This window comes from Geotrypetes seraphini, chromosome 2 (assembly GCF_902459505.1).
Source record: "Geotrypetes seraphini chromosome 2, aGeoSer1.1, whole genome shotgun sequence".
Lineage (NCBI taxonomy): Eukaryota > Metazoa > Chordata > Amphibia > Gymnophiona > Dermophiidae > Geotrypetes > Geotrypetes seraphini.
Window position 1 is genome coordinate 289,553,093 of NC_047085.1, and position 12,002 is coordinate 289,565,094.

The 12,002-nt window shown below is 40.6% G+C and overlaps 1 protein-coding gene across 3 annotated transcripts in view; it reads right to left on the minus strand.

Annotated features, from left to right (window-relative positions):
* Positions 1-659: 659 nt before the first annotated feature.
* LOC117353635 (sodium-dependent neutral amino acid transporter B(0)AT3-like) overlaps positions 660-12,002 on the minus strand; it is a 151,334-nt gene continuing 139,991 nt past the window's right edge. For all 3 annotated transcript variants that reach the window (XM_033929803.1, XM_033929804.1, XM_033929805.1), the window contains 2 exons: positions 7,403-7,565; positions 660-1,287 (listed from right to left, as the gene is read on the minus strand). In XM_033929803.1, the coding sequence (XP_033785694.1) occupies positions 1,087-1,287; positions 7,403-7,565 (364 nt within the window). In that variant the 3' untranslated portion in view covers positions 660-1,086. The remainder of the gene's footprint in view (positions 1,288-7,402; positions 7,566-12,002) is intronic.

Consider the following 12,002-nt stretch of genomic DNA (forward strand, 5'->3'; position numbering starts at 1 on the left):
TGAATATCCAGTTTGTTTTTGGACGCTATAAAATTAGCTGGCTAAGTCGATATTCAGTGCTGACTGGCTAAGTTTTTATAGCTGCCAAAGATAGACAAGCTATATAAGTGGCCCCATTTTTCTGCTAAATACAGCCTGCTAGCACTTTAAATTTTGCAGCTAGCCACTGGCCACTAAGTACTTATATTCATTAGCCATCTCATGCTGAATATTGGTGCTTAGCCAACTTAGCACTATCTAATCAGCCAGGGGCTGTTCCTGGCCAGTTAAATAGTGCTGAATGTTGGATCAACAGTGTACTAGGCAGTATCAACACTAGAATCCACTGGGATGACCAACAGCCAAATGTGAGGATACTGCTGTCTTGCTTGTCCTTGGAGAAGTATTTTTTGCAATAGCAGTCTGGCAAACCTGAATAACTGCCAGCATTCACCTTCTCCATAACAAAATGCATAAACTTATAAGACACTAACGGCCTCTTTTACAAAGCCGCGCGGCTACAGCCCTGAAGGCCTTTAAATCTATTTGGGCTACGGGGCCGTTAGCGCGGCTTTGTAAAAGAGGCCATAAGTTCAATATTGTTAAATTTGTAGAAAAAAAAGCAATCTTTCTACATTTCCAACACTTCCAAAATTAATATAGAAAAGTAGCCTTTGTCATCTGATACATTATTATTTTTATTCATATCAAGAAAATATTAGAAAATACAATTGAAAATTCTTTAAATACCACATCTTTTGTGAAGAACGAGGTAAAAAATAAACCTCACAGGTACACTGTTTTTGCACACATAACCTAAGAATAGCCTTACTGGATCAGACCAAAGGTCCATCAAGCCCATTCTCAAGGTGGTCAATCCAGGTCACTAGTATCTGGCCAAAGTCCAAAGAGTAGCAACATTCCATACTACCGATCCAGAGCAAGCAGTGATAGAGAAATGATAACAGGCACTACTGGAAGTGCAATTTCTAGAAATCAGTGAACAGAGAAATAACTAATCTGCATTTATAAGCAAAGTTGTATCTCTTATATGAGACCCTATAGATAATAGAAATTTTTTTTATATTTGAAATCTTTTGTAACTAGCTATGAAGAAGTCTCTGAGTTGCAATATATACTGTTTACATATGGTTCTGCTTTACATCTTGATCTTTTATCTCTCAGTCTTCTGACAAAATGGTAGAGTGCTACACCTGGGATAAATATGCAAGGGATGACCACTAGCAGTGCACAGATGGTTAGAACCCAGTTTGGATAACGTTTCTTCTCCTTCATGGGAAAATTCACCTATAGGAAAACAAACATGTGATGAGTTATTGCTGTAAATTAGCCATTCTCCAATGAGTCCTGTAAACAATCCAGTAGAGTATTTTTTTTTCTAGGTAGTTTAAAAACACCCAATTGAATGACAGAAAAAAGTATACAGTATAATATCTGCAAAGCATATAATAATGCAAAACAAAACATATTGTGCAAAGTCTGAAATTGAAGTGCCATGCTTTGGCCGTCACATATTACAGCTCATACATGGAGGCAGTCTTGGTAAAAGCTTATGCAGTGCTGTGTTTTCACAATTCATGTTTTTTGCTGTTACCATAGAAAGGCCTACATAGCAAACATTGACACACCTCTATATATCTTGAAAACACAATAAACAGACATTTGAAACATTGGCTTTTTTGGCAAGACCATCAAAGAACATACATAAAATGCTAAAGGCTGAGTTAAATTTAACAAAAGCTATGAATGATCTGGCCTTTTCTGTATGCTTAGACGCAGAGAAGGCTTTTGATCGAGTGGAGTGGGCCTTCATGTATCAAGCAATGGAATGGTTTGGTATAGGTTCAGGATTTATACAAATGATCCAAACTTTGTATAGCTCCCCTGCTGCTAGATTATATCCTATATAATAAAAGGCTAACTCGCGCATGCGCACTCCTATTTGCGTGTTCCGTGCGCTGTAGGTCTGTGGCTGCAGGAGTGCGCATGCACGAGTCCCCAACCTTACTTCTCTCTGACTACGGACCAACAAAGCCACCGCCGCGACTCCTCTCTCATCTTCCGACGCAACTGCAGCGCATGATAGGAGCCGCGGGGGCGCCTTTGAAAACGGCTCCCTTCTCAGAGTGCCCAGTCCACCCCCTCCTCCTTTTTTTGCGATCCATCGAGAGGCTCCCCAGCCTTCTTCCACCACCTACCGAGCCCCCAGCGCTGTTTTCAGCTCCTCCTGCACGGGCTCAAAACAAAAAAGGAGCCGCGACTCTTCCCCACCCGAAACACTATGCCGGCTTCTCACAAAAACAAAACTCCCACGCAACCGAACTTGCAATAGCGCACGGGAGCCCCAGCTCGATCGACTCCTCCAGACCGACGATGCACACAACTTTAACCACATGCAGACTTACATTGCACGCCCGAACTCACAGCCAAACCTAAACATGCAGACGGGGGTCGTGGGACGATGCGCCGTGGCAAGTGGTGCACAGGGAGTTGAAAATGGAAGTAATGAGGTATTTACGTTCTTCTTTGCGTTCCACAGTTGTCAAAGCCAATTTCCACGTGCGCACGTTCGCATAACAACGAGTGTTGAGTGCCGGTTTAACTTACACAAGTCACTCTGTGCCAGTTTACTACTTTAAACTATTTACTCTGCGAATTTACTTCTTAATACTTTCTCTGTGCAAATTTCCAGTTACTATCTGCAAGTTTCGACATAAATAAATAAAGGTAGGTGGGAGAAAAAAAAAATACACATTGACAGACTGATACAAATATTTCACACATACTGAAACACAGTTAGCTAGCAGTGAAAGAGATTCACAGAAGGACAGGGGCCTAAAGAGACAGATTGGAAAAAAAAAACACTGGACAAGAAGATAGAGAGACACACAGACACTCACAGAAGGACAGGGACCTAAAGAGACAGATTGGGAAAAAAAAACAGTAAACACTGGACAAGGAGAGGGAGACACACACAGACACTTACAGAAGGACAGGGGCCTAAAGAGACAGATTGTAAAAAAAAACTGGACAAAAAGAGAGAGAGACACACACAGACACTCACAGAAGGACAGGGGGCTAAAAAGACAGATTGAAAAACAACAAACTATGGACAAGGAAAGAGAGACACACAGACACTCACAGAAGGATAGGGGCCTAAAGAGACAAATTGTTCCGTGCGCATGTAGGTCTGTGGCCGAAGGAGTGCGCATGCGCGAGTCCCCAGCCTTCTTCCCAGAACCTACCTTGGCCGCCAGCAGCGGCGGCTCCTCTCAAAAGCCCCCAGCGCTGCTTTCAGCTCCTGCTGCATGGGGCCCACACCGAGCCATCCCACGCCCCAACGCCAAGCGCTCTTTTAAAATCTTCAGGCGCGAGCAACGGCTTGCTGCACGCGCCCTGACCTCCAAACCCCCCTGCCGGCATCTTTTTTTCCTCCTCCTCCTTCTCACCTGCTCACAGCGTTTAACTTAAAAGCGCTGCGCTGTGCTGCCACTGGCCTCACAATCTTCTCTCCACTGTGGCCCGCCCTCTCACAACTTCCTGTTTCCGCTAGGGTTGGCCGCAGTGTAGAGAAGACACCGAGGCCAGCAATAGCGCGGTGCAGCGCTTTTCTGTGAGGCAAGTAGATTTCTCTGGATCATATGCACAGGGGGAACAGGAAAGGAATGCTGCTGGATGGGGGGAGGGAAAAGGAAGGGAACAGGGGGAGCAGGCAAGGGGTGGGTGCACAGGGAAGGGGGGAATGCTGCTGCTGCACAGGGAAGTGGGGGGAATGCTGCTGCTACACAGGGAAAGGGGGAATGCTGCTGCACAGGGAAGGAGGGAATGCTGCTGCTGTACAGGGAAGTGTGGGGAATGCTGCTGTACAGGGAAGGGGGGAATGCTGTTGTTGCTACACAGAGAAGGGGGGAATGCTGCTTTTGCTGCACAGGGAAGTGGTGGAGGGGGGAAAGGGAAAGGGGGCCAGGGAGCAATCTTGGTTTGCTTTGGGGGGGAGACAATAGGGGGCCATGGAGAGAGACAGAAAGATAGGCAGGCAGCGCACGAGAATGAAAAACAGACACACAGAAAGACAGCAGGCAGGAAGAGAGACAGAAAGAAAGAAAGACAGACAGTGGGAGGGAGAGAGACGAAGAAAGAGACAGGGGCAGGGAGAGACACAGAAAGAAAGAAAGACAGATAGACATATTCTAGCACCCGTTAATGTAACGGGCTTAATGACTAGTATTAATAATAATTTCTCAGAGTGTTTTAATCTGCAGAGGGGAGTTAGACAAGGCTGTCCTTTGTCTCCTTTACTTTTTGATATTGTATTAGAACCCTTGTTATTAGCTATTCAGCAAGTGAAGGAGATACAGGGTATTCCTTATTCAGATCAGGAATATAAAGTTTCCGCTTATGCGGATGATACACTGTTTCATTTGAGAAATCCGGAAACAGCCATTCCAAGCTTATTAGAATTGATAGAGAAATTTGGAAAATTTTCAGGGTACAAGATAAATTGGAGTAAATCAGAAGTTCTTCCACTTAATGTCCATTATACAAAAGGATTATTTGAAACATTCCCCATTCTATGGAAAGAGGACGGAATAAAATATTTAGGCATTTGGATAAAAAACACATTGGAAGAAACAATGAAAGTGAATGAAAATTTTTTATTACAGAAGGTAACAGAAATGTGTGAGCAATGGAATCCTTTACATCTGTCTTGGTGGGGGAGAGTCCAAACTATTAAAATGTGTTAATTATTGCAGGATGTCATAATATACACTTTAAGAAAAAGGTAGTATAATATGTACACATAAACACAGGGATGCTGAGGCTGTAGTTTTAAGCACTGCGCCACCAAGGCTGTATTACAGTTTGGGATATTATCAACATTCTTAACAGATAGCATGCAGGTCTGAGGAGTAGTCTGTCAATTAGTGCAGTAGAATGAGGAGCTTTGGGATGCAGGTTCTAAACCCACTTCAACTCTTTTAAAAAATTTGAGCCCTCAAAAGACAGAAAAATACTTTATCTAAATATAAGACACTTACTACTTGAATATAAGACATCCTGCAATACAATAGGTATTTTTGTGTTCTGGAGATCTCACAACTGAAAATCAAAAACAGCTGACATGGGATTTAAATCTGGATTTCTTGATTTTCAGTCCACTGCTTTAACCATTAGACTATCCCTCTGCTTTGCATAGAGGTCTGTGTGACCATTTTCTAAGATGGATTTTCCTATACTGTCACACTAACATCCATGTCCCTTGATTTCCCTGTTCATAAATTGGACATTTTATGTACTATTTAGACAGCCAGAAACTGTTCCTGGCTGGCTATATAGTGCTGAATATCAGGTCCAAAATATCTGGTGATGTCAAAGAGAAGCAGCTGGAGTGCCAGAATGAGGCTTGGAATGCCTAGAGAGGAACGCCAGACTGAGGCTTGGAACACTCATTAGTTTGAATAGTAAATACCATCCACCCACCCCCCAAAAAACAAAAAAACACAAGGCTTGAGTTTGGGAGGAAACAGGGCCGTTGATTCCTGTGGGTATGGAGGAGATTAATTATGGGGATGGAATGAATCTTAGTGAGTCCAACTACTACTACTAGAAAAGGACTTGGGCGTAATAGTGGATAAGAATGAAGCCGTCGGCACAGTGCTCAGCAGCCTCTAAGAAGGCGAATAGAATGCTAGGTATTATCAAGAAAGGTATTTCAACCAGAACGAAGTAAGTTATCCTGCCGTTGTATCGGGCGATGGTGCGCCTGCATCTGGAGTACTGCGTCCAGTATTGGTCGCCGTACCTTAAGAAGGATATGGCGATACTCAAGAGGATCCAGAAAAGAGCGACACAATTGATAAAAGGTATGGAAAACCTTTCATATTCTGAAAGATTAGAGAAACTGGGGCTCTTTTCACTGGAAAAGCGGAGACTTAGAGGGGACATGATAGAGACTTACAGCGTGCCATCTCTTTGGAATAATACTCCTGTCCATTTACGGGAAGAATCTCTTTGGAATAATACTCCTGTCCATTTACGGGAAGAATCAAATCTCAACCATTTTAAAACGAAACTAAAAACATTTCTTTTTCTTGATGCTTTCGTGACTTAAATGCCCTTTTTAGGGCTATGTAGTTTTAATCTATTTTTTGTTACCCTCCCTTTTGTCCTTTCCCTATATGTTCTCTTTCTTACTTGATAAATTGTAGTTCTATCCTTCTTCCCTTTTTTGTTCCTGTTTGTTTTTGTATTGTTTTCAAATGTTTTGAATTATAACTATTGTTTTAAAGGATGTATAGTTACCCCATATATGTTTTTAACATAATGTTCACCGCCTAGAAGGCCGATTGGACGGTTTACAAAATTTTTGAATAAACTTGAAACTTGAAAACTTGAAGATCATGAAGGGCATAGAGAAAATGGAGAGGAACAGATTTTTCAAACTTTCAAAAACTACAAGAATGAGAGGGCATTTGGAAAAATTAAGAGGGGAGAAATTCAGAACCATTGCTAAGAAGTTCTTCACCCAAAGGGTGGTGGACACCTGGAATGCGCTTCTGGAGGATGATAGGTATTGGGGTTCAAGAAGGGATTATATAATTTCCTGAAGGAAAAGGGGATAGAAGGGTATAGATAAAGGATTACTATACAGGTCCTGGACCTGATGGGCCGCTGCATGAACGTACTGCTGGGCATGATGGACCTCTGGTCTGACCCAGCAGAGGCACTGCTTATGTTCTTATATTCTTATACTGCCATACCGAAAAAGTTCTAGGTGATTCACAACAAGGTGAGCTAATACATGGGATACAGATAAAATACAAATTAGAATATAGGACTTAAAACCAGATAAAGACAGAAAGCATTTACAATATAATGCAGAAAATACTGCCATGGCAGAGAAAGAAGTAATACATAGAACAGATAAAATACATCAAGTTGAATATAAGGAACTTGACTGAAAAAATGAAGCAGAATGCATTTAGCACTACCAGACGCATGTAGCACTGTTCAGAGTCATGAAGAAGAAGATGGTCCCTCCTCGAAAGAGCTTACAATCTAGACAAGACAGTCAAACATACAGGATTTCATGGATACAGTTAAGGGAACAGTTGGCTGGGCTGGTAGGCAGAGGAGTAGGGTTATGTATTGTAGCCTATATCAGGTGGGGATAGGTTAGATTCTATTGGGTGTGGGCAACGATGGGTGAAATTTATTTCCTGTGTAACTCTCTGTTTTAGAAGTGAGAATATTGCTTTTACAAATTCTCTTTCCCCAACCAGCCAAAGAGGCATAAGTCAGCTCAAGAAGTATACAGTGTGTGGGTTTATCAAAGCAGTGGGTCTATAGTACTAACAGAATATTCTTTACAGATTACATACAGTAGATCAGTTAGACTTACAAAATCAGGGTTCCAGGTTTCATAATTTGGTTTTTTCTGAGTCTGAACGACAATATAGGCCAAGAAAATGACAAGTATCATAACAGGACTGAAAACTTTCCAAGTTGCTTGCCAGTATAAATTTGGGTATCGTCCTGTCATCCATTTCACATCATCGCTAAACCTGAAAACCAATAAAAGTACTAATTGCTTATAAAAGTTAGAATCCAGTCCTGTTTCTAAACTGAATTGTATTATATAGTAATAAATATTTTAATGAAATGTCTTTCAGGGGATATGCTGCAAATACTCTGGCTCACCAACAATTTAACATAAAGGGCTCCTTTTACAAAACAGCCCTACCAGTTAATGACACACTGAATGCAAAGAAGCCTATTCAATTCACATGGGCTTCTTTGCATTCAGTGCATGCTAATCGGTAGCACCAATATGTAAAAGGAATCTAAAGGATATTAAAACAAAAATAATACTTTCATGATAAGAAAAATGGAAATAGCTTTATTTATAAGATAGAGGGCAATTTCACTTCAGATACATTAGCTGCATTAATAATTAATATTCATTTTATATAAAATATTTATAATCTGTGTATTTCTTAAGCAGCTCACGATAAGCATAGATAGCATAAAAAGACATAAACTTATCTCCCAATAAAACAATAAAAATAAAACAGGAATCCCGGTGGGGGAGAGTCCAAACTGTCAAAATGATGATTTTGCATGTAGTTTGCTACCAAATGAGTATATTGCCAGTTTATTTTCAAAGGTCCTTTTATAAAAAGTTGAATGGTATTCTTACTAAGGGCTCCTTTTACAAAGGTGCGTTAGGGCCTTAACACGCGGAATAGTGCGTGCTAACCACTACCGCCTCCTCTTGAGCAGGTGGTAGTTTTTCAGGTAGCGCCCGCTCTAGTGTGCACTAATACGGTGCGTGCACTAAAAACGCTAGTGCACTAACTTTATTTGGCTGGGTAAAACTGCCAGAATTGCTTTAGTATCCTTGCAAAACCAATTGCGGCAGGTGGAATAAATTTTCCCAATTTCTATAGATACCATCAGGCATTCATAATGCGACAGGGTATGTATTGGATCCTTTCTGAAGTCTTAGAACATCTTCCAGATTGGTTAATCCTAGAATGTCAACTCCTGTTTCCATTGAGATTGTGTCATATTTTAAGTATCAAGTTACCTAGGATTTATAAGGACAATAGAATTTTACTCTCTACATGGCAGACATTAAAATTTGTTAATAACTTAATACCTATTCCAATTCATTTATCCATGGGTCAGTCCTTGTGGTTGAACTCCAAGATTCAAATTGACAGGAGTTGCCATGCAGCTTATTATGAAAAATTGGGACAGGTTAAACTATAGTTTTTGTTGGGAATCCTTGTGCCAGACTTATAAATTTGAACGTACGAGTGTAATACAATTGGAACACTGTAGGAAATTCAAAGCAATTTGGGACCCATTAACAAAATTTTGTAAAGATTGATTATTAGTTTTGCCCATTTATTATACACATCCAGGAAGAATGGGTGGAGAATATGTACTTAATTTATTTTTGAATTGTAATTTGTTTGCCTTGATCATTTGTATTGCTCTTGGTTTGTTTTTATACTAGGTGGGAGGAGGGATATGTACTTATATCAATTGATGGAATTGAGTGCTGTCTATTTTGTTAACTGTTTGATAATATGTTGCACTTTGTGTTGGTTCTTAAAATGAATAAAGATTTGAAAAATAAATAAATAAATTGGGAATTAAAAAGGAAGGGTCCCATCTCATCAATAAAAAGGCTTGAGCAAAGAAATGTGTTTTCAGTAATTTTCTAAACTTCAACAAATCACATCTCAAAATTCCTAACAATGCATTCCATAAAACAGGCCCCGCAATAGAAAAGCAGGACTTCATTGTGAAACGCTTTAACAAATAATCAGGTAAAGTGTCATAGATTCCCTGCTTGACAAATTTCAGAATTCTCAGAATCTACATACTGCTCTCTTGCCCCTCTATCTACTAAAATGGTCTCCTACTCTCGTAAGGCTCCCTGGTATCTTCCATACCACAGAGAACTGAAGCAGAAATGCCGAGTACTGGAGCGTAAATGGAAAAAAATCTAAATCCCCCGCAGATAGACAGTCTTGGAGGGACAATAACAAGTTCTACAATACAGTACTAAAAAAAGCAAGGAAGAATTTCTACAGTGACAAAATCACCAGATCCAATAGCCAGAGCAGTAGACAGATCCTGGACAGTCTTTGAGCAGGTATCTGAAGCCCATGTCTATAAACTGTGCCACAAATTAAGATCCTGCAAATGTGCCCTGGACCCATTCCCTTCCTACCTATACAAGAAAATTCCCGCGTAGGCTATTTCATCACTCACCAGACTTATCAACTCAGCCTTACTATCTGGCCTATTTTCTGTACAAATAGGATACATTGCTCTGACCCCACTAATGAAAAAAATCTGATCTAGACCCATCCTCCCCTTCCAGCTATCATCCTATAGCAAATATTGTTCAAATGAAACTAAACGAGTCCAAAACAAAACTACTTTGGCTCGGTCCAATATTAGACCATTTACCCACCTCCATCCCACTGTCCTCTGGCCCCACACTACAGCTTGGTTCTCAAGCAAAGTTCTGGGCATCATCGTGGACTCCTCACTATCCTTCAACGACCACCTCCACTCCCTGGTAAAAAAAAATGCTTCTTTAGCCTTCATATGCTGAGGAAAGTGAGATTCTGTTTCCATCAAAAACACTTTGCCATCCTTGTACAATCCATCATCCTCTCCAGATTAGACTATTGCAACTCTATCTACTTAAACCTAACTAAAAAAAGCCTCCTCAGACTCCAGCAGATTCAGAATGCTGCAGCTAAGCTTATTTTCTCAAAAAGTAAATTTGATCACATCTCACCACTTCTGTCCAAGCTTCACTGGCTTCCAATAATCTCCAGGGTCCACTTCAAATGTGCCTGCCTAACTTTCAAGATCCTTCACAGCATTCTTCCTCCCGTTATTCCACTATCTTGGAATTTCTCTAATCCCAATTCCACCAGATCCTCCCAAAAATTAAAACTATCCTTCCCATCTATAAAAGGTATATCCCATGCTGGAAAACTAGGGACATCCCTCCCCTTTAGAATCACCGAGCTCTGGAACAACCTTACATTCCCTCTCCGAAATTCGAGTTGCCTCCAACTCTTCCGAAAACATCTGAAAACTTGGCTTTTCTCAAAAATGTAACACCTCCCCCCTCCCTGGTACCCTAAAACCCTCTATTCCTCCTTTACTCTTAATCCAAAACTATCCTTTGGAGTTCCATTCTATCTTAGTCCTGTAAACCGTGCCGAGCTCTACAATTGTGGAGTAGATGCGGTATACAAACCTAAGGTTTAGTTTAGTTTAGTTTAAATATTCCTTTCCTGACCAAAATGCTCGAGGCTATCATATACACTTAGCTCTCATCTTACTTAGAGAGATTCTCCATTCTATTACCTTGCCAATATGGTTTCAGATCCAATTTCAGCACTGAATCCCTGCTGGCCTCTTTAATCTGAAAGATTCAACAACTTCAATCTTGTAATAAGTTTGCTATCCTACTACAATTCGACCTATCTGTGGCCTTTGATGTTGTCCACCACGATATCCTAATTTACCAACTTTCTGAGATAGGCACTGATTCCACAGTCTTAGACTGGTTCTCAAAATTTTTACGATCCCACTCTTACATGTTAACATGAATGGAACCATGTCTTCTCCTTGGAGACCGCTGTGTGGTGTTCCCCAGGGATCACCCATGTCCCCTATTCTTTTCAACATTTATATGTCTTCTTTGAAACTCTTCCATCTATCTCCCTTTGAAACTCTATTTACATATGCAGATGACATCCTTGTCCTTCTTGAGATAGATTCAAACCTCACTAACCTCACTGAAAATATAACAGCTTGCATAGCGAAATTCCAATCCTGGGCCCTCACTGTACAAATGAAGCTGAATGAGTCCAAAAGAAAACTACTCTGGCTTGGTTCAAAATTAGATCAGTTACTCACACTCATTCCACTACCTTCTGGTCCCACACTGCAGATCGAATTCTCAAGCAAAGTTTTGGGCATCATTATTGACTCTACACTTTCCTTTAATGATCATCTCAACTCTCTGGTAAAAAAAATGTTTTTTTAGTCTTCACATGCTGAGGAAAGTGAGATTCTGCTTCCGCCAACATTTTGCTGTCCTTGTACAATCAATCATTCTTTTCAGACTGGACTATTGTAATTCCATCTATCTAAGTCTAACCAAGAAAAATCGTCTAAGACTTCAGTGGATCCAGAACACTGCGGCTAGGTTGAACTTCGCAAAAAGCAAATTCGATCATGTTTCCCCAGTTCTGTGCTTCCGGTGATTTCTAGAATTCATTTTAAAAGTACCTGCCTAATATTCAAGATTACATGGCATTCTTCCTCCCCTAATTCCACTATCCTAGAATTTATCAAGACCTGACACTACCAGATCCACCCACAAACTTAAACTATCTTTCCCCTCGTTAAAAGGTGTCATGTATGCAGGTAAATTAGGGAAATCCCTTTTCTTC